This window comes from Microtus ochrogaster, chromosome 8, assembly GCF_000317375.1.
Source record: "Microtus ochrogaster isolate Prairie Vole_2 chromosome 8, MicOch1.0, whole genome shotgun sequence".
In the NCBI taxonomy this organism is placed as follows: Eukaryota; Metazoa; Chordata; class Mammalia; order Rodentia; family Cricetidae; genus Microtus; species Microtus ochrogaster.
Genome location: NC_022015.1, coordinates 36,659,535 through 36,682,952, shown reverse-complemented (window position 1 = coordinate 36,682,952; position 23,418 = coordinate 36,659,535). Strand labels below are relative to the sequence as shown.

General features: G+C 49.9%; 1 protein-coding gene across 1 annotated transcript in view; it reads right to left on the bottom strand.

The window, feature by feature from the left end:
- Positions 1-23,418, bottom strand: part of Shank2 (SH3 and multiple ankyrin repeat domains 2) — a 445,228-nt gene that overhangs the window by 317,299 nt on the left and 104,511 nt on the right. The window contains exons 9-10 of the mRNA XM_005351593.3: positions 20,814-20,930; positions 12,279-12,356 (exon numbers count right to left, since the gene is read on the bottom strand). Of these exons, the coding sequence (XP_005351650.1) occupies positions 12,279-12,356; positions 20,814-20,930 (195 nt within the window). The remainder of the gene's footprint in view (positions 1-12,278; positions 12,357-20,813; positions 20,931-23,418) is intronic.

The window sequence follows — 23,418 nt, the reverse complement described above, 5'->3', positions numbered from 1 at the left end:
TGCTCACCTGCTATGCACACAGGAGTGTATGTTCCCAGTGCTCACCTGTCTCTTGCACACGAGTGTGTGCTCCCACATGCTCACCTACCTCTCACATGTCCATTTGTTTTTGTTTTGTTAGAGATAGGGCCTCATGTGGCCAAGGCTGGCCCTGAACTCTCTAATTATCAGAGGCTAGTCTTGAACTCTGTTTCTTCCTACCTGAGTTTGGGGATTACAGGCCTGTGACACCACACCCAGTTTCTGCTGTGCTAGGGATGGAGCCCCATGGTGTGCCAGGCAAGCAGTCTGCCCACTGAGCCACATCCCAGCCCCAGGCGATCTCTTTCTCTCATGGACTCTTGTCAACAACCCCGTTATGTTTGTTACATTTCTGAAGTGAAAATCACCCTTATAATGTTTTACAAAAAGAATGAAAAACACCATGCATTTCACGCCTGCATCATCCCCGGCAGGCCAAAATTAGCGGAACAAATGTTCTGAAGGACTCCTGAAAGAGACGCTGAGCAATCTTCAACACCAGTACCCACAAGCCCTTCTCCACGGCACTGCATCTCCCCCTGGCAATGGGTGGTAACATAGTCTTTAACCCAAACTGGGATGTTCTTGGAAGAAGACGCATTGTGCAGACATCTGCCAGGGGACACTCTGCCTTTTCCCAGCCCTCCCCCACCCCATGTAACAGGGACTGGCTCCTCAGAGATCCTTGGAGAAAGCACCTGTCTGTGTTACCTGAAGCCACAGGAAATACTAATTTCCAGACTTGTGGCTTTTATCTCGGCACCCACCTCCCCATCATTCGTCTACAGTGAGGCCTCTCTGACACAGAGGAAGCAGAGGGGCTATGGGGCCTTCAGGACTGTCAGCAGCACCTGCTGTTCCCGTCAGTGAAACAAACAGAAGCCATCCAGGCCTCAGGAGGCCCCTGTCACCAACACACCAAACAACTCCCAGAAACCTGGGGGTCCGCTCCACACAGACCTGGCTGTGTTTCCAAGTCAGGCCTCAGAGTACAAGGGCAGGGATTGGTTTAGGAGAATCCATCCTTCTGAACATGAAGCAAAACCATGACAGAGGCAGCTGAGGGGCAGCCAGGCCCACTTTGGGGTGCAGTGCCAGGGGTCCAGGGTCTCCTCACCATGCCCCTGCTTGTGCCCCCACTCTCTTAAGTGTCTTTCCAGTGAGAAGCACAGATTAAAAACTGTTGCCTCGAAGCTAAATCATCTCCAGAGCTTAGATGCCAACTTACTATTTTCCACTCATGTAGCCAACAAACACGCATAGTCTGTGCCAGGTTGGAGCTGAGGAGCCAAGTGTACCTCACAGATGAATAACCAGATTCACCCTGAATGACGCCTTCCCAGAAGGCAGCTGGTGTGATCCCCACAAAATTGGGGGCAGCAGGAGTTGCTATGGGGGATCTTTAATTCTGAAGGAATAATTTCTATCATGTGTGAGTGTTGCTCATTTCCCTGTTTGTCTCTTTGCATAGGTGCACGTGTGTATGCGCTCACGTGTGTGCACGTGGAGGCCAGAGGACAACTCTGTCCTTCCTTGGGAGCGAGCCATCCACCTTGTTTTCTGAAACAGGTCTCTCACTGTGTCTTAGTTACTCTTCCATTGTGGCCAAAACACCATGACCAAGGCAAGCAATAGAGAGAAGAGTTTATTGTGGCTCATGTATCTTGACAGAGCGGCATGGCAGAAAGTGGCAAGCATGGTGGCGGGAGCCAGAAGCAGAAAGCTCACATAAACGGTAGGTTGGATGCAGAGAGTGAACTAGGAGAAGGGCAAAGCTATCAAACTTCCAAGTCTACTCCTAATGATGCGTTTCCCCCAGCAAGGCTGTTCCTCCTAAACCTCCCCAAACAGAGCCACCAATGGGGACCAATGTTCCAAAGCCTGAGCCTTTTGGGGAGCTATTTCCCCTTCAAACCGCCACACACAGGGACCTGGCCTCAGGGATCAGGTAAAGCTGGCTGACTACGAAGCCCCAGAGCCCCTTCTGCCTCTACCTCCTGAGCACTTGTATCAGTACAAGCCACCATGCCTGGTGCTGTATGTGGGTGTGAGGCTCAAATGCAGGTCTGGCAAATGGTGTATTAACTGAACCACCTTCCCACCTCGGGAGCTTATCTGTGAAAGCCTTGCCAACCTGGAACTGGCTGTCCTCAGACTGACACATCCTCCTGCCTCTGCCTCCTGAAGGCTGGGATGACAGGCGTGTACCCAATCCCAGCAGGAGTTCTCCCATAGCGCTAGCTGGTATCATCAGCTGCTGTTCATATTCTGGGAAGAGCTTCAAATAAAACCCAGACATGAAGGCAATGGGTCACAGATGGCCTGAGATTAACATCCTCTAGGGACCATGTCCCTGAAGCCAGCAGGGAACAGACCCCTCCTAATCCCAATGCTGCCATCTCTCACTAATTGAGATCAATTTGTCCTTATTAATGTCATGGCTGGCTGAGATTTCTCTCTCTTGAATAAATACCATTTCTTAAATATCAAACCTCTGAGGCGTATTCTCAAAATGTTAACAAGAAATGGAGAAGACTCACAGGCTAACACCATCCCCTGCACTGTGTGGATGCTTATGTGTAGGGTGCATGTGTATGTGTGTGCACGTACCTAGAGGCCAAAGGTCAGATGATGTCTTTCCTCGGGTGCCATTCATATCTTACCTGGATCTGTGTGGGCATGTGTATATGTAATATGTGTGCAGTAGCTGCAGCATGCAAAAGAGGATACCAGATCCCATGGAAATAGAGTTACAAACAGTTGTGAGCTGCTATATGAATGCTGGGAACCAAGCCCAGGTCTTCTGCAAGAGCAGCCTGTGCTCTTAACCAGTGAGTCATCTCTCTGCCCCCTGCCTTTTAAAAAGAGGCCCTTCACTGGTCTGGAACCCACTAAGGGGGCTCAGCAGGCTAAACAGTGAGCCCTAGGGATCCTCCTGTCTCTGCCTCCCCAGTGCTAGGATTACAAGTGTGTAAACCACCCTCAACTTTTTTATCCAACCGTTTTGATGTAATGGATGAAAAAAAAAGTCTCATCTGCTTCTTTCTCCATCCACATTAGCAACCAAGAGCCGTGATGTAAGCATCTCACACATAGAGAGCTCGTTCCAAGCTAATGCAGGCTGGGGGAATGGCAAGCTCCAGCCAGGACTGCCACAGCCCCCTGTGGAGGCAGCATTGGAGACCACACATGGTCCTATGTGGAGTGAGTGATGTGCCTTCCAAGCCTTGGCCAACACTGGGCTTCTGTGCAAACTGCCTTCTTCCTCAGAAGAGGACTCTATTGATCCCCGCCATCTCAGGGTTTGCTGATTGGCACAACCTTTCCTGCAGGGTGATTGTCAGTTGTGGTTTTCCTCTAGAAAACCTTGGATCTATAGCCCTGGCATCTTTCTTCCCAGACCACAGTGTTCTACCGGACTCCTACTGCAGACATGTCCCTCACTGTCCCGACCATGCTAGGACTCCTTACAGAGGCTTCTGTAGCATTGATCATGCAGCATTGATCCAGAGACATGGGAGTAACGCCCATGGACCCCTGGCTGCTCTCCACACCCCCAGAAAAACTAGCCATGGTAAAGGGGAGTGCCATGCCCAACACATGACCCCCAAAGCCTTCCTGGCTCCCAGAGGACCAGTGGAGTGATCTTATTATGAGAACTAGAAATGCTCCTCCAAGCCCAAAAGCCTCCCCGGAGAAACCACTGCCCACTGTGAGCGTCACACTGCCCCCAGTCCCGAGCCTAGCTAGTTCTCAGGAACATGAGCTAACAAGAGAGCAGTCCAGCTAGTGTGTGCAAGGATTCAAGGTGTGCTTACTACTGTCACCTGGACAGGATCTAGAATCACACGGAGAGAAACCTCTACACACCTGCTAGGGAGTTTCCAGAGTAGGCTAACTGAGGCGGGAAGAGCCAGCGGCACCATCTGACTAAGCTGAGGCCCCAGGAACAAAACCAAAGTGAGCTGAGAACCACCAGTTTTCATCTCTCTGCTTCCTGACGGCAGATGCCACGTGATCAGTTCTGGCTGGGCTTAGTGCTACGGACCCACGGCACTCTCCACGGTGTACCACACAGCCTGGTTAGTCTGTTAAAGCCACTCAGGAACATTCTGGAAAGTATGAGAGGCCGCGAAGGAGAAGGTTGACATCTACCATGGGCCACACAGGGAGCCAAGGACTGGCTACTGTGATGTGACCTGCGACCTCTGCATGTTTAACCTTCATGAACAATATCCCAGGTCAGCCAGTGAGACTGGAATGAAATGGGGATCCAAGTGCCACACTGTGTCCCCCATAGACCCCTCTGCTTCCAGAAGGAGATTGAAGCTAATGACATCCTATAGTTTTGGTAGAGATGGAGTTCCCACTATGCCCGTGACATTCAAACTGTGCCACACCTGGGAATCCTGGGTATCTATCTGGTGTGTGAGAGAAGGCCTGCCCCTTTCGTCGTCATCATCCCCCCCCAGTCCCCTCTACAGTGAAGGTCTCCCACCACAGGACTATACTAGTGACTTCTCTCCATGCTGAGACAGAATAATTAGCAGAAGATGAAGTGGATGAAGGTGCCCACCGCCAAGACTAATGTCCAAGCTTTGGGATCCACACCGTGGAAGGAGAGAATGGACTCTTGTGAGTTGCCCTCTGACCTCCACATACACACCCACATATACATGCAGAAATAAATAAGTAAATAAAGGTGTTTATCAGCTGTAGGAGTTCTTTGGTAGAGTTTTTGGGGTCGCTTATGTATACTATCATATCATCTGCAAATAATGAAAGCTTAACTTCTTCCTTTCCAATACGAATCCCCTTGATCCCCTTATGTTGTCTTATTGCTATTGCTAGAACTTCAAGCACTATATTGAAGAGGTATGGAGAGAGTGGACATCCTTGTCGTGTTCCTGATTTTAGTGGGATGGCTTTGAGTTTTTCTCTGTTTAATTTAATGTTAGCTGTCGGCTTGCTGTAAATAGCTTTTATTATATTTAGGTATGACCCTTGTATCCCTAATCTCTCCAAGACCTTTATCATAAAGGGGTGTTGAATTTTGTCGAATGCTTTTTCAGCGTCTAATGAAATGATCATATGGTTTTTTTCTTTCAGTTTATTTATATGGTGGATCACATTGATGGATTTGCGTGTTTTGAACCAGCCCTGCATCTCTGGGATTTCGGGAATTCACCAAGGCCAGCTGGCCTGAGTCTGAAAAAGCATGGGATAAAACCGGACTTGCTGAACATAGCGGACAATGAGGACTACAGAGAACTCAAGAACAATGGCAATGGGTTTTTGATCCTACTGCACGTGCTGGCTTTGGGGGGGCCTGGGCAGTTTGGATGCTCAACTTACTAAACCTGGATGGAGGTGGGCGGTCCTTGGACTTCCCACAGGTCAGTGAACCCTGATGGCTCTTCAAGCTGATGAGGGAGAGGGACTTGATCGGGGGAGGGGAAGGGAAATGGGAGGCGGTGGCGGGGAGGAGGCAGAAATCCTCAATAAATAAATAAACTTAATAAAAAAAATAAGTAAATAAATACAAAAAAATGAAAGCCATGTGAGGGAAGTTAGCTTTGGCTCACAGGACACCATTCATCATGGTGGGGAAGGCATGAGGCCAGGAGTGTGGGGCGGCTGATCACAACACCCACAGTGGAAAGCGGAGAGATGAACACTGGTACTCAGCTCGCGTTCTCCTCTGTAGCCAGTCCTGGATGCCAGTCGATGAGATGGTGACATCATCCAGGATCTTCCTCCTGAGCTAAACCTCTCTAGAGGGGCTGAGGAGATGGCTCGGGGGCAGAGAACCTACTGTGCATATCTGAGGGACAGAGTTCAATTCCCCACCGACTGTGTAAAAAGCCAGGCACAGAGGTGCACATATTTAATGGCAGGGTTAGGAGGTGGAGATGTGATGAACCCTGGGGCTCCTTAGCGGGCCAGGGTAGCCAGATCTGTAAGCTCCAGATTCAGTGAGAACCTGAGTCAAGAAACAAGGTGAAAAGAATACAAACAGAGAAATGACTCTGCTTTCTGCCTCCTGGTGTGTGGCCCTGTGTATACACCCATATACAACACACATACACAAACACACACACAAAATCAATTTAAAAAGCAAGAAAAAAAATCCTCTTGAAATGCCTCATAGACACACCCAGAGGCATTTTCTAGCTGATCCTAAATCCCATTGAGTTAAAACTCTGGACCAACTATAACTGTAATCATTTGCATTTTTCAAGCTCCTCCTCTTGTACACCTGGCACGGAGGTGATCCATGCTCGCACCGCCCCCTTGTGGTAGTCATGAGAAACTACATGAAGCTGTGGGCAGGCTGATCCTTACCCAGTAGCTGTCTACCCAGTTCTCTTTCCTGAGGGTCCATCTGAGGCTGGACACCAAGATCACAGAGATGGAAGGAAGATGCAGCTGTGCTTCAGCTGCAGAGACGGAGTTATGAACTACTCATAACCCACATGAAGAGAGAAAAATATGCATAGCAAGCAATAGGCTACTGCAAAGGTACGTCTGAAGGGGAACAGAAATTTCCCTGGCCAGGTGGGAGCGGGGCATGGAGTCCCACTTGGCTGAAGAGCATGTGGTTTCTGTCACTTGGCTGCAGAGGAGTTGCCTACACCTGAGAGATCCTGTCCCTAGGGACAGTGGTGGCAGAGAGAGACTGAGACTCTTTGATAAGCACGGACTTAGCTATCAGGATGTCAGAGCCAGGCCCAGGGGACTCAGGAGAAGCTGGTGGCCCATTTGTATCCAGGTCCAGGAAGAAAGTGGCTAGGGGTCAGGCTTGGCTTTGGCATCTGGGTTTGGGCCAGGCTGTAGCCCCCAGAAACCTGGAAAAGCTGAGGTGTTCCCCTCGGAGTACAAAAACGTGTGAGGACTGAGCAGGTACCCAGACCTTAGGAAGCTGGGGTCGGGCTGGGGAGCAACAGGGATGGCTGGGCCAGAGAGACCCCCTGGCGATCCCAAGAGCTGTCTTCTCTTCAGCAATGCCTGGGAGATCGTGGAAGGGTGGGATGTGAAAATGTGAGAGATTATCAAAATTTCAAATCAAGTTTTGATTCATTTATGTCACACATCCAGACTAAGAGAATCAAATCCTTCACACTGGTGATAAGCCACCCATTCCTGACCACACACCACACCAGTGCTGGTCATGCTTCACACATGTCTCTTGCCCAAGTGTACAGAAAACGTGGCTGGTGGTCCTCCTTGGTGTCTTCTGGTTAAACTCTGCTCATTTGCCCCAGCCCTGAAGAAGTGTGTCGGGCATTAGCTAATCACCATGTACTGTCCATGCTACAGTGTCACCTACATCTGCCACGGCCAGGCAGATGGTTCCCTGTAAGTACACGGAGCAGGCGTCCCTTCAGGGACCAATGGCCGTATTTTAACATCTGCCTGCTCACCTTTAGTTACTATTGAGTTCTGACAGGGGTCGACTGTGGAAAAGCAAGCTCCTCAAGTACGAGCCCACAGATAAGCTCCTTCTGCCCAGTGTCATCCCCGACAGCCCACCTCCCCCTTCCTCACTGCTCCTGAGTCCATCTGGCTCCCCACAGGGCTGAGTCTCCCTGAGCTCATGGTTTCCCTGTGTGACAATCTAGCCCTTCATTGGGGGCAGTGTCCTACAGCAGCCCCAGGAGCCATCTTTGTGAGAATGTGTTGCCAATCACATGACTGAACACCCCACCCCTGAGGTGCGGAAAGAATGTCCATGGCTCTTGTCAATGAGTTTTCCCTGCTGTCTCCAAAGTGCCTGGCCCTCCTATGAAACCATGGTTTTCCCTGCAAACCTTTAGGATGTCATTTTTATTTCTATTCTTAGAGCTCTGGGCCTTTGGGATACTTGTCTCTGTTATGACATCTGTCAACTATTATACTGTGCTCTGAGTCCCTTCCAGCTGTGGGCCACAGGACTTCCTCTCAGGTACTGTCCTGAGAGGTCTTTGTATGTTTCTTCTTCCTCTGGAAACCCACGTTCAGCCCCTGAACTCTGCTATGGGACAATCTTCTTGTACCCTGTAAAGATTTGTCACTTGTACTGGTTTAATAAAATACTAATTGGCCAGTATCCAGGAAGGAAGTATAGGCAGGGTGACCAGAACAGGAGAATTCTGGGAAGAGGAAAGGCTCAGTCTGCAGTCATTACCCAGACGCAGAGGATGCAAGATGAGAATGCCTCACTGATAAAAGATACCAAGTCATGTGGAAAACACAGACAAGAATTATGGGTTAATTCAAGATGTAAGAGTTAGTTAATAAGAAAGTCTAAGCTAATAGGCCAACCAGTTTATAATTAATGTAGGCCTCTGTGTGTTTCTTTGGGACTAACTGGTTGCAGAACAGAACGGGACAGAAACCTCTGTCAACAGAACCTGGTAAGTCCTCAGTCAGCTTTACACTGACCTTGGTCCCCCTCCAGCTGCTGCTATCTCTTTGCTCGCATTCCTCTGAAGAGCCTTGAATGTCACCTCTTATGGAGGCCATGGCCATTCCTGCCACACTGAGGATATCAGGTCAGAACAATTTGGAAGGTCCTTTCCAGGCTCCAAGTTGTCTCTGTTCCCATCCAGCATCTTCACATCTGTCCAGTCTTCCTTTCACTTGAGTTACCCTCCCTTTAATGGTGGGCTATCCTCAGCTATCTGTCCTCATTTCAGTGTGAAGTGTTCACATGGAAAGAGGAAACTGTGTGTATGGTGTGGGCTATCTCTCAACGTGGGACTTCTTCAGGTGCTCCTGCTGGGGTGGGGTGCTTGCAGGAGGGTTCTAGTTACAAAGGTGCCAGCTCACACATAGGTCCTGAGGCATGGATGTGTTCGTGTGCTTGGGAAAGAGCAGAGGCTTGGGCCGCTGAAGCGAGGGTGGCATGAAGCGAATGACTTGGGAGGGGGGCGTCTAGGAGTACAAATGCAGTAACTTAGTTACTTGTCTCATCACGGAGACAATCCGAAGGAGGGAGGTTTATTCTGGTTCAGTTTGAGGGAGCAGTGCATCATGGTGGGGAAGATATGGCGGCAGGAGTATGAGGTGTCAGGACACATTGTGTCTGCAGTCAGGAAGCAGAGGCTTCAACTCACTTTCTCCTTTCCTTCAGTCTGGAACCCCAGATGATGGGATGGTGTCCTCCACATTCAGGGATCTTCCCACCCCAGTTAACCCAGTCTAGACACTCCCTCAGCCGTGCCCAGAGACTTGTCTATGGTGTGAGTCTAGATCCTATCAGGTCGTTCATCACTACTGAGCAGGACAGGGACCAACTTTGTGAATGAATGACTCCCAGCTCCACTGAACACTCGGGATACAAGGTTATGGGACTCAGGTCTGGATTCTCGTTTCTTAAAATTGCAATTCCACTGTCCCATACCAATATTGACAGCAGGCTCTATGATGTGTCTCAGAGCCCAGACAACTCATTCATGCTCTAAGATCTCATCCACACTGCCAATCATGTGGCACAGTGACTGGCTCTCACAATGAATGATTGATTTTCATCCTTCTGCTCTGCTGATCGTGCACACAGAATCAGATCCAAAGCCCTTGCCAAGCCTTATAGTCCTGCTCATTTCCAACCGTTGGTGCCCAGCTCTGCACCCTCCCTGGCTGGCCAGCCTTGCTGTACAAAATCTGGTACAGGCTGACCCCAGGGCCTTTGCACAAACCACCAGCTCCAGACCTCCTTCTGTCGGTCCTTTCCTCCCTTTCTCCTGGCCTCTGTTCTGGTGTCACGAAGGTCATCTGGGGTACCAGCCTCCATTTCACTCTGCTCTCCCACCTTGCTTTGCCTTTCTTGTTGTCTAGCAGACCTGACATATTATACATGTCTGCTTACTTGTTGGCTATCTGTCCGCCTGATGTGCTCTAGGTGGGAGCAGGGTGTGGCCTGGCTGACCTCATCTCCTCCAGCACCTGCAAGCAGCAAGCGGCTGTCATTCAAGTGTGGTGCGAACTGGCCTGGCCGAAATGGCAGATTCAACTCCGATTACTTTCCATCATAAATATGTATCATCTGCCAGTCACATTTCGGGTAGTTCAGGCTCCTGTCCCTCGTCTAGAAATACAACTTCAACTCCCCTGTTTCTATGGGAACACAGAGCCTGAATCCCAAATAAGACTTGCAGAATTTTGGAGAGCAGAGACATAAAAATGAGCGGCTTCCCCAGCCACATGCCCTTGGCGAGAACAACAGGCTTCTAGCCAGTATGGCTGACAATACTTTCCCCCACACTGCCAGGTTCTTGCCTGACTCCAGCACCTGTACTGTTGTGATGGACAAGAGATACATATTTGGGGACTTGGGAGACTATGGCTCCCACATGAGGAACTGAGTTTGATCTCCAGATCTCATTTTTTACAAAGTGGGGGTGTGGTGGCATATGCCTACAAACCCAGCACTGAGGGGTGCAAGGCAGGTGCCTTGGGGTTCTGTGGCCTGCCAGTCCAGACTAATTTAAAGATTCAAGACCAAGTGAGAGACCCAATCAGGGCAGACAATATGTACTAAGGAATGACACACGTGCATGTGCACCTATGCACACATGAACCTGCTCTTGAACACACACACACACACACACACACACACACACACACACACCACATATTCAGCCTTTACCTTCATTTATAAGCAGAGCTCTTAATACCCCTTGAGATTCTCTAGGCATAAACATAAGAATGAGACAGGACCAACTTAGCTCACAGTCTCCCTCAGGTTGAGGCTGATGCAGGGACAGCAGCAAATCAGAGCTGGGGTTTCCAGCCTTTCCCTTTAGGGCTGGGGACAGGGCTAAAGGCTGGACTGATCACACCCATCAACAATGTAGTCAGCTTTGTCATGGCCACCTCTAAGAAGACAGGAAAGAGGACACTGGGCCACAGCTCCTAGTGAGGACAGGCTAAGCAGACGCCTGTCTAGATTTACATGGAAACTCCCTAAGAACAGCCATGCATGGGCACGTGTGTGTTCATGTTTGTTTCCTTGTGGACATTTACAAGGCAGCTCATACTGTGTATGATACTACAGTGGGGCATCCCAGGACCTTGCTTATGACCTCATGAAGAAGAAAGTCCCTAGAGAAGACAAAGTGACCTTAATCTTAAAACAAAACAAATATACATGATACCAATGGCACAGGGCACCCTGGATCCCCCAGCAAGGAAGGACATTCTAAATCCCTGGAGAAAGGGGGCCCAGAATAGCCCTGAAGAATTTATTCGTTTTCCAGCAAACCACAGCCACTAGAACCATGACATCAGCTCAGTGCCAAGTAACAGTCATCACTGGCCAGTGTCTAGGCTGAGCAGCTGCGTTAGAACATGGTGGGTACAAGGATCACAGGGTTCCTGGTCACCAACAAAAGGCTTTACCCTCTGATCCTGTACGACAAGAAAAACCCTTCATCTCTCCCTTTCTACATCTCTCAATGTGGGAACCTGGCCTGAAGCTCCATGGGAAACATGCCGCTCTACAGTGGGATGTGTTAGGAGATGTGGGTTGTCCATGCTGAACATCAAATAAATGGAGGGCTGATCCCTCACTGGAAATCAAGCCTACAGCGTCATGCCCCACGTTTCCCGTTGTATGAACTGACCAGAAGAGAAGGTTCCACTGAAGCGGAAGGTATATGAGTGGCTGTCTAGGTGGTGGGGGAGGAACAGAAGTGGCATTTTAAGTGGGATCAGAACCTCCTTTGGGAGTGCTGATAGAGCTCTTACCCAGGGGGCAGTAAGTGCTGAGCGACATTCTGAAAGCTCTTAATGCCACCAAATTGGTTTTGTCAAACCTTTTTAAATGGTTAAGATGTTAACTCTGGTGTCCTATGCATTTTTCCTAATTCATTAACGATTATGAACTGAGTTGTTTGTTCCCAGAAGGTCATCTGCCAGGCAAGGCCCAGTGGAGGCTGCTCGCCCTCCCCGCTGGGATGGTAGAGGGGAAAACACAGAAGGTGACAAACCCCTGCCCATCAAGTTTGCACTCCTTGAGACAGACGATTTACTCAGCACTTTCCAATGGCTACAGAACTGAAAGTGGCCTTACTTCATTGCCTTTCTAGAACTTTCTATAGAGATGAGTCTTGGCATTATTCCCACTTTTTGGTCTAAAGGAAGCAGGCTGCGTGGACGGGCAAACAGAACCATGCAGCGCATCCTCCCGCATGAGGTACTGTGGCCACAGTCACTGGCCCTGATGCCGCCTCAGAGCGGCAGCTTGCCACAGTGGAGTTGGGAGCTCTCTTTACCTGAAATGGCGTCTGGCTGTTGTAGTTTTTCAATTCCTTGTTTCCGCCCCGAAACAGCAGCACTCTGGCACAGCTGTCCTGCAAACGGAAAAGTGGAAGTCGCTTGTGAGCTAGTGACATGGACTTTATCCAGAGACGAGGCTGCTAAGTTCAGGCTCACAGGAAGCCTGACTTGGTACTTCCAGGGAGAACGAAGACAGGCTGGGGGTGGGAAGGTCGGTAAAGTGATTGCCATGCACGTGTGAGGACCCTAGTTTGAGCCCCGGAACCCGTGTGAAAATGTCAGGTGCTGAGACCGGAGAGATGGCTCAGAGGTTAAGAGTGAGTGCTGCTCTTGCAGAGGACCCAAGACTGGTTCCCAGAACCCACAAGGCTGTTTATAACCCCCTGCAGCTCCTGGGCAACCCCACCTGGCTCCTGCAGTCCTTTCAAAGTTGTCTTAATTCTCAAGGACATTCTTACAAAAGGCTAGGAATAAAGCCTCCCCTGGTCCTGTTATTCACAGCCACCCAGGTGGGACCTGGGAAGAGCCCAGAAGCCCTTTCTACTCTCACCCACAAAGGGGCTGTTTCCAGAGCCCATTGAACCAACCCAAAAGGCTGACCCACCCTTCTGATGATGGCCAGGCTGCCAAGGCCATTCTAATACAGCTGCTCTGGCTTGAGTAGAGACCTACCATTCCAGCTGGGCAGGTCAGTGGTCTGGCTAAGGGGCAACCCCAAGGAAAGAGGAGACACCCCAAGGGAGGAGGGGCCATCCCTAGGAAGAAGGAGTGGCCCCTAGGAAGGAGAGATCACCCCTAAGAAGGTGGGTTAACTTTAAGCCATGCTAAAGAGATGGAAGGAATAATTATCCCTTTAATGAGATAATGTAATTTTTCTTCCCAGAATTCCCTCTGCCTAGCAGAGGCCCTATGATCCTCCACATGGTTCAGTTGAGTCTGTTCTCCTTTCTGATTCAGGACTCAAAAGTCTTTCTTCTTTTCTGTGTCTTCCTTTTGGATGCTGACGTACGCTTTCTTTTGGTATGCTGGGCTTCCTTACTTTTTTCCTAAAGCCTGATCCCCGTCCTGCAGCTGCTTGTCCTCCAGGTCTGAACTCCATGCATGGGTTTTCCTGTCTCTCCAGTCTCCCTCAGGCAGCTGCGGAGGTTCACAGCTTGCCTGCCCTGGAGATTTTCTTCAAAATTCTAATAAAAAGCTTCCATTTGAGTCTGCTGTTATATTCCTTTACTAATGAGACCAAGAACCCCAAGAGGGGGCCCTGATTTCTCTGATATCATAGGGTCACCCTGGCAGAACTCCTCCAAATTCTTAGTTAACAGTTCCAGTCATTTTTCAGAACTGAAGGGCCAGGGGTTTCTGCATCTTACTAACAGTTATGCTTCAACGTGTGTGTGCGCGTGCGCACAGACCTGTGCAAGCATGTGTTCTATCCCTCACTACTCCACTTCACTTGCCTGGCGCAGAACTCCACTGAGGTAACAAGAGGTCACAAGAAGGAAGTACTAGTGTGTGAGAATGCCTTTGCATGAATTGATTAAGAAGAATGGGAACGAAGGGCGAGGTGAGAAACCAGGGCAATCTGAAGCTTCAGGAGGGTGAGGCAGGCAGCCCGAAGGCATTGATGCCGAGCTTAACCATTCCCCCGCACTCTCTTGGATGGCTTGAGTCTTATCTGGCAGGTTTCCATCCTCAAAAAAAAAATCAATGAAGTATGAATACATCAGCAATTTATATTCATCTTCTAAGGACCATTTTACTGCCAGGTTTTCTCTTCGTGTAAATTTTCAGAGAGACTGTAAAATCTGAAGCTTCCCTGAGGGCAGTCTTTTTGAGGCCACCCTGCACTTAGCCATGGGCCACGATCTCAGGCTCCATGAGCTGTGGGGTGCCATTATCCTGTCTATTTTGCAGGTGAAGGGACAGACTGAGAAGTCACAGTCATCCATGCATGCAGGAAGTAGACAAGTCAATGGCCATGCCAGTCCTTGGGGACAAAGCAGAGCGTCACGGTTCATGTGAGCTTGGGACAGGTGGTGGTGGGAAGGGGGGGGGCAGGGACACAAGCAGCAGCTAACTCAGGCTGGGCTGTTCTGAAGGTCTTTGTGTGGCCTTCAAAGGAAGACAGGGTGTGTCTGGTGAAGATGAGGCTGGCGGTCAATAGGCTGAGCCCTGGTGTAACAAGAAGAGAAGCTGTGGCAGGTAATCACAGGTGGCAGGATCCCCACAGACAGACAAATGCAGAGACTTCGCAGAAGCAGCCAGGTGCAAGGGTATCACGGGGAAGGCACTGTAGGGCAGGTCTCAGAACTTTTCAGTAGAGACCCAAATATACAGTGACAGCTGGGCTTGAGCCGTGAATACCGTGGTCCTGGGAGGGGCATCAGAGGCCTTGGCAAGGATGGGTGATGGGACAGGTGGAGATGGACCAATAGGGGACAGACCTGGACAAGCTCAGCTTCGAGCTCCATAGAAAAGGACATCAGTTACAGAGCAGGGAGGATCACAGGGACTGGATCTCCTAAGAGGCCACCAGGTGGTGGGGGCATCAGGTGAGCAGGATTCATTATTGTGAGATACTGGGGAATACTGACATTCTAGAAGGCACCAAAGTCTGTGGGTAGGCAAAGCTGATGTCACTAAAAGACAGAATCTAGGTACCAGAAGTATGAGGCATGGATGCCAAGAAGTGCCATTGGGAAGAAGAGTTGGAAGTGCCACACGGATAGGGCCTGTCTGGAAGAAATGGACCATGTCAGGGAGAATATGGCCATCAAAGCAGCTTGCATGGGTATGGGTAAGGGATGAGCTGGGCCATATACCACCAGGGAGCTTGGAAATGGTGCGTTTCTATTGGGCCTGGCAAACAGTGGAGAAGGATAAAGCCAGAGTTGCAGTCCATGTTTGTCCAGAAGGGTCAGCACTGCCACCAAGACCAATCCAGGACTTCACACCTACAGCATAGCTACATGAGGCACCATCACGAGAATGTCACAGTCATGAGTCATTCATTGTTCAGACACAAGGCAGGACCTCATTTCCAGGTTAAGTTATCCTTGAACATAACCTGGGTGGCAACCACGGACCAAAAATGAACTCACTCAGGAAAAGGCTGGTATGTAAAGGGCAAAGACAGAAAGTAAGTTTGCAATCTTAATAGTATACCCCTCGAAAAGGACCAGGCTACTTCATATGCTTAACCTGTACCCCCGAGCTCCATCCAGCCCACAAAGGCTGGGGCAGGTGGAATGGAAGCCTAGCTATACCCTTCCTAACCTGGATCTGCTGACCAGTATGGAGGAAACACCAGTCGGTGGTATCCACAGGCTCTCTGAGGAAAGACTGTACAGTACCATCTGTCCTACTTGGCTCTACCTGTCAACTTGACACAGTACGGAGTCAGCTGAGAAGGGAGTCTCAGGTGAATGAGTGCCCAGATCAGATCGGTCTGTGGGAATGTCTGTCAGTGATTGTCTTGATTGTTAATTAACATAGGAGGGATCAGCCCACTGTGGGCAGTACTATTCCCTAGGCAAGTGGTCCTAGGCCATAAGAAAGGTAGCTAAGGCTAGAGTGATGACTCAGAGGTTAAGAGCAGTGGTTGCTCTTCCAGAAGTCCTGAGTTCAATTCCCAGCAACTATATTGTGGCTCACAACCATCTATTATGAGGTCTGGTGCCCTCTTCTGGCATGTACATGTTAGCAGAACACTGTATGCATAATAAATAAATTATTTAAAAAGAAGAAAGGTAGCTAAGTATGAACCTGAGGGAGCTAGCAAGCAACATTCCTATATAGTTTCTGCTTCAAGTTCCTGCCTTGACTTTCCTCAGTGATGAACTATGTCCTAGAAGTGTAAGCCAAATAAACCCATTCCTCTCCTAGTTGCTTTTGATCAAAGTGCTTCGTTACATCACCAGACAGCAGTCCATTCTAAGAGACCAACAGCCATTATGCCTATGGAAATGATGGCCCTCTGATGGCCCCAGGGAAGTAGCCACAGAGTGGGCACATATCCCATGAGAAACCAGCAAGGCACAGAGATACATACTGAAAACACTTCCCTTCACACAGATACAAAAGGCATACTATCAAGAGAAGGAGTACATGTTCATATGTATGTGTGTGTGCTTGTGTGCATGTGTATTACGTGTGTGTATGTGTGCTTTTGTGTGTGTGTGCTATGTGCATGTGCATGAGTGTGTGTGCGTGTGTGCTTGTGTGCATATGCATGTGTGCTTGTGTGTGTGTGTGTGTGTGTGTGTGTGTGTGTTTGTCTTCTAGACAAGCTAGGCTGCTCTAGTAACCTTTGGTATTTAAGCTTCCTCTGATCCCTCATTATTCAGGGTGTTGCTTTCTCCCTCTGGAGCTCTTGGGAAGCCAGCATGAGGCGAGAGAGTCCAAAGATTAGAATCAATTTGCTGCTTACAATCAAAGCCCTAATTAGTTGATTGCATGAGAGGAAAGAATATTCTGATCACAGTGTGTTTTTATTAGAAGTCTCCTGATGAAACTGATAAAGCATGCACAGCATTCTACATACCTGGGGCTTCCAGATCTAAGGAGCGGCTAATTAAGGACAATCAGTATCAGTAGCATCACCACCACCATCATCACCACCAAGCTCAATATCACCACCATCACTGTCATTACTACAACCATTATCACTCCATTACCATCATCACCACCACTATCATCATCATTAACTACACCATCACCCTCATTATCATCACCACCTTCACCATAAGTACCATCACCACCATCACTATCATCATCACCATCCTCATCATCATTCCCTTTATCTTCACCATAATAGCATCTCCATCACCATAACCACCATCCCCACCATCACCTCATTATCACCAGCAACAGTATCACCAGCATCACCTCCATGAACACCACCTTCAACATTATGGTCACCATCACTACCACCACCATCATTACCTTCAACATCACCACTACAGCCTCGAATTGCTGAGCCCTTCCCCAATGCTAGGTATCAGAGATGTTTGATTTCTACTTCAGCCTCTTAGCAATCCTGGATTCAAGGAAAATATGGGTGCCCAACTGCACAACCAGGTCCCAGTTTACACTCAATAGAGCCCAGTGGACCAGGCCTCCTTGTCACTACCCTATGTCCCTGAGGCCGCTTTTCTCCCTGCCCCAAATCCTGCCCTTCTAAACTCTGTCCCTCAGCATCAGGTCTGACCCCACTTCCCATATAATGTTGCTGGTATTGTCTTTGCCATCCGTAACCAAGCCTGTGCATCCACACTGACCACAGATATGTAGACAGGGGTCGTGGGCACAGATGTCAGCAAAGTGGTGATACAGAGGGACAGACTGTAGACTATACGTGTTTAGTGCCAAAGGCTGGGTTACCCTTCACTCCTGGGACAGCTCCTGTGAGCTCAAGGAAAGTATGCAAGGCTGACTCTCGGAGCTGTCCTGAGACAGCTTCACTCACAATTCAGACTCGGTTACAGGCTGGGGAAGGGCTGAGGCAGAGACTGAAGACCCCCTACCATCCAGGGGAGGACAGATTCTGGTACACTCACTGACATCCCAGCTTGTCATGGTGTCAGGGGCTGTGTGGCCAGCCACTCCAGAGCCTATGAATAATGCAGCATCCCTGGAGGTGACACAGGGCAGGCAGCTAATATCCAGCTTAGTCACCTAGGATGAATCTGTCCCAGAATGCAGAGAACAGGCATACCGTTTGAAGTTGGGCAGTAGCAGGCTGCCCTGATGAGGGACCAGCTTTGTGGAGGAGACAGCTCTCCCCACTCTTGCTCAGGCTCACTGGCCTGTAGGGTGGCAGTCACCCAGCCTCGAGAAGGGACAAATCTATAAGTGAGGTGGGAGAGAAAGACAGGGTAGCTTCTACTCCACAGCGTGGCCAACAGTCCATGGGCCAGATCACCCTGCACCCACTGAATAAACCGCTTTTTTGCAGTACGATCACTCTCCATGACTTCCTGCTTCTGCCTGCTGTACTGTGGCTGCTGAGCTGACGTGTGATAGGAGGGTCCAGGCGGTGACCAGAGCAGGTCTTTACCAATGGACCCTGGAAAGTCAACTATCTCTAGTCCAACTGACAGTATATGGGGCGGGGGGAAGGTTTTCCTGGGAGTCATGGCCATCTGGAGACCTTCCCAGGGATGGAGAAAGCTCTAGGGTCTGTGGAGTGGACCCCATCAGGACCAATCTCCTATACAGCTGAGAACACAGGGCCTAATAAAGTCCTGTAGCCTCCCTTTCAAAACTACAATTACTTTAAGTGACAAAAACGGTGATTTCCTATATGCTTTGTGATTAAAATATGCCTGAAATATACTGAGTGAAATTAAGCCGTGTTTTCCCACCGCAGGCAATCATTACAAAGCAGATGTGGGTGCAGATGTTTTCCTAGAGCAGCTAAGCCCCATGATGTGTTTTCTAAGGCGGCTGAGTATTCCCACACTTAGCAAGGGTTCCCCCAGCCAAGCTCCGCAGTGGACCTGGGGGTTGCTGTCACTGTAAATGCACTCTGCATGCAAGTCAGAACCACTGCAAGACACTCCAGCTGAAACACCAACGCCACCTGCCTAATCACGGTTTGCAGAGCAAGGCACCCACAAAATCAACAAGGTCAAAAGAAGCACTGACTGGGAGGGACCATGTGAATACGGTTTTGAAGGGTTTGTCGTTTTCAAGGGTGAAGATGACTGGAAGAAGAGTGGACTTGGAACCAGCCATTAGGGGCTAGAACAAACTTGGGTGTGGGTTTAGGCTTGAGTTGTTATCCAGAGTCACTGCCAGCAATGGGATAGGATTATGGCTGTAAGATTGGAAGAACAACTAGAGGCTAGACCCCAGTGTTGTCCGGCAGAGCCTCGCCACTGAGATCCCTCCAACCTAAAAGAGGGAGAGGCTTGAGGCTTTCCCCAGTCCCTCTGCTGGGCTACCTGGGTCATGTCTACGGGTCACCAGTCCCAGGCTTCAGGTTTTGTGAAGTCAGAGAAGGAAAAAAAGAAAGTAGGGGTCTTCAGTGGGTTGTGCTATGTCAACCTGACCTTGAGCACCAAGGACACTGATACCCTCTCTGCTCACTGAAGCTGACCCTCCAGTCTGCCCACACCCTCCGAGCAACACTATCTTCAGCCTTCCCGTGAGACATGAGTCTTAATTTCTCCTCCACATCGACCTCAGGGTAGTCATGGTCCAGGATCCAAGTCCCAGCCACCAAGACGTCTCTCTCTCGGAGATCAGGGACCATGTCCTTCAGCCTCTGGGTCTTCCAGAACGCATCACCAGAGTCTGACTTGGGGGATTGGGGGAGGGGTGCAGTACCTTGAGTTCTGCTTATGATTTTGTCCACCTGGAGGCCAAAGAAAGCTGAGGCTAGAGCCTGAGTCTGCACACCTGGGTTCAGGGCAACACAAACGACAACAGTAAAAGGCAGAACAAGCCAGGTGTCCACCCATGGGAGAGAGGGTGAGCAAAAGTGCCCATCCCTCAGTGATGTGGGAACAAGATAGAAAGGAAGAGCACCTGTCCCTCGTCACCACAGGCAGGGACCATGAGAACACAGTGCTGAGTGGAAGAAGGTGGGCATGAAAGGCCAGCTCCTGCAGGATCCTAGTCTTTGGAGGCCCCTCAAGTCCTCAAGCCCAGCAGAAAGCAGAATGAGGTAATGGGGGCTGGGGAGGGGTCAGGGGTCAGTAGTTCCTGGTTGTAGTGGCATTTCAACTATATTTTAATAAATAAAGACTGCCTGAAGATCTGAGAATAAAACAGTCCCACTAGTTAACCTTACAGACCGGATTATGGTAACACATACCTTTAATCCCAGTAGGCACACTAGTTGCCATAGAAACTGGGCGGTGCATTCCTTTAATGATGGTGGTGCACGCCTTAAATCCCAGCCCTAGGAGAGGATTGTAAATGGGAGGAAACAGCTCTCAGGTACAGTCTCCTGAGATTCCCGGAGGCAGGACTGCCTGCCTTTCAAACTGAGGTCAAGGTAAGAGCCAGTGGCTGGATGTTTTTGCTTTTTGGATCTTCAGGTTGAACCCCAATTTCTGACCCTGAGTTTTTATTAATCGCGCTTCACCTGGGGACAGAGATTCAGTCTGGGAGGATGAGAAGTTCTGGAGGTGGGTAGTGGGGATGGCTGTACAGCACCACGAATACACTTATTGTCAGAGAATTGTGTGGCTACAATGTCCATGAGAGTTTGTCATGCATATTTAACCACAAGTGAAAAGAAGACAGGAGGGGGTTACCCAGTGCCAAGCTTCTGGACCAAGCAAAGTTGGCACTCAGCCAAGGAAACAGGCGGTCCCAGCTCCTCCTGTGTCTCCCAAACAACAAGCAGCCTGGGTCATTGGCACTGCACAGGGCTGACTGTAGATCTGGGATGTGACCTGGAGCTACGCACAACTTCGCCAGTCTCTGGTTCCCACTAAGGCAGCAGGAAAGGGTTACAGAGACACCCAGGCCAGCCACCAGTGCACCCCGGGGTTAGGATGAAGGATGTGCATTCCACTGACCTGATTGTAGAGAGCACAGATATGCAGGGCTGTGTTCCCCGAGGCGTTCTGTGCACTCATGTCCGCGCCATAGAAGAGCAGGTGTTCCAGATGCTGGACATGGCCGTACCTGCAGGCCTGAGAAAAGAAACTAAGTGAGACCTCAGTGGCTGCTGCTGGTCAGTCCTGAAAAAGAGACCCTAGTGTCCCTGTAGGCTGGGCCTGAGACACAGAAGCTGCATGAGACCCCAGCGCCCCTGTGGGCTGGGCCTGAGACACAGATGTTGAGTGAGACTTGGCACCCAGGGTTGCTCAAGACACAAGCCTCTGCCCAGCACCCTGCCATTTGTTTAAAAGCATTGCAGGGCCCTGACAGACCTCACTCCACCCATTCCTGTAGACTGAGGCCCACAGATATTACACCCCTGCACACCAAAGATTGGGAAGGTCCCAGGCTCCTAGCTAAGGGTAGAGAGAGGGAATCCTTGCCCAGTTGGAAACTTATACTCTGTTCTTGGGCAAGAGGTCTGGAAGGGGCCTCATGGTTCTTTCCACACAGATCCAGAAAGACATGTTGTCCAACAGACAAATGGGTCTTTTTCTGACTTGGGGGCTGAGTTCTGTGAAATGGAGGTCAGGACACTCAGTTCTGCATTACTGGCCATGGAGATGCTAAGAGTCCTAGCCTTGTGTTGTGTGCAAGGAGGCCTGCACTTGTCCTTCCGCATGCAAGCACAGCGTCTTGCTGCATTTGAATGTGATCCAATCTTCCATAGGTAGGGCAGGCCCACCATGTGATCCATCCCTTCCAAGTCCTCCTAGGGGTTGACACAGTAATTATAGTCCAGGTATCTACAAGGTCAAACACACTTGGACTGCGTCCCAGACCTTCCATTAGCTTGGCCTTCACCTTTAAGGTTTTGGATGTCCTTGTCATTAGTGGGACTAGTGTCCCTCTCACAGGTTTGTATAAGTCACAGAGGACAAGAACATCAAAGATCACATGACACTGGGCCCCAAAAATAGGTACAGCACCACATCCTAGTTCAAAGGGGCAGGGAGGTCCCTGCACAGGTGACTGGACACCTCCACCAGTCAGTGACTTCACAGGGGGAGGAAGGTATGCCACACCAAGGACAAAATCATTGCGGATGATGATATTGGCCCTGGATCAACAGACTGTCTCTGATCAGTGTACAGAGTACACTTTACCTCAGCAGTGTCAATGGGAGCAAGAGCCACTCTGCAAAGAGGACAGGGAGAAGTAGACAGTGGTTGTTAAAAGCACTCGAAAAACATCCATTTATAGTGCCATGTCCCCTGTGACACTCTCTCACTGTTGACTAGATGGATCCGACAGGAGATACTGCTGCTCTGCCTGCCTGCCTGGTGGCCCCACTTCACTCAAGCACCTCTTCGTCTCTGGAATTGCCTGCCCAGCTCTGGTTGGTTCAGATGGCCCAGGTACACCTGATCCTGAAGGACAGGACACAGCTATGCAGCTGTCATCCCCATCACTGCAGGTAAGGCTTGGGGAGGAACCGCTCAGAGCCCAAGCAGACTCAGGAGGCCAGAAAAGCTGTCAGGACTTGAGGGAAAGTAACATTTTTTACAGCTGCTGGAGCTGGCATTTACTCACAGCTGCTGGAGCTGGCACTTACTCACAGCTGGAGCTGGCACTCACAGCTACTGGAGCTGGCACTTGCACTCACAGCTGCTGGAGCTAGCACTTAGGAGCTAGCACTTACTCACAGCTGCTGGAGCCAGCACTTACAGCTGCTGGAGCTGGCACTCACAGCTGCTGAAGCTGGCACTTGCACTCACAGCTGCTGGAGCAAGCACCACAGCTGCTGGAGCTAGCACTCACAGCTGCTGGAGTTGGCATTCACAGCATCTGGAGCTAGCACTTACTCACAGCTGGAGCTGGCACTCACAGCTGCTGGAGCTAGCACTCCAAGGGGAGCAAAGAAGAGAACAGCCACAAGAACCTGAGGGAGGGACAATGAGCCAGGGTAGCCCATAGAGTAATCCACAGGGCCCTGCTGGGACTGTTCTGAGCTACACTACCTTTACACTGCACTTGGGGTTGTTCAGAGACATTAAAATAAAGCCTAATTTTTTTGTCCCCTGTTTGCTTCAACCAGTTTGAGCAGGGAATTTTGCTCCTTAAACTGAAGACACAATTTGGCTAATCAGCTCTCCTCGAAGGCTTTGTGGAGACAGCATTTTGTAGCAGCTTAATTTAATTGCTCTCTAGTCAGTAAAGAGGACTCGGTTACTACAGGCTCACTGAGCAATTAATCCAGACTCATTACCCCCTTCCCCAGGTAATCTGAATTCAGAAGATTTGCAGTTGCATCCTCAGGATGCTGTCACTATTTTAACCAGGGTCAAAATATGATGGACACTAGGAGAAGAAACAGAGGCACCATGCATGGACAGTCTGGGGAGAGCATCCCCAAGGATCCCCTTTGTGTGTTTCATCCATTTCATGCTTACTGTTTAGAAACAATTAAAATCAGAAAATTCGTGCACACCTTTAATCCCAGCACTCGGGAGGCAGAGGCAGGTGGATCTCTGTGAGTTCGAGACCAGCCTGGTCTACAGAGCTAGTGCCAGGACAGGC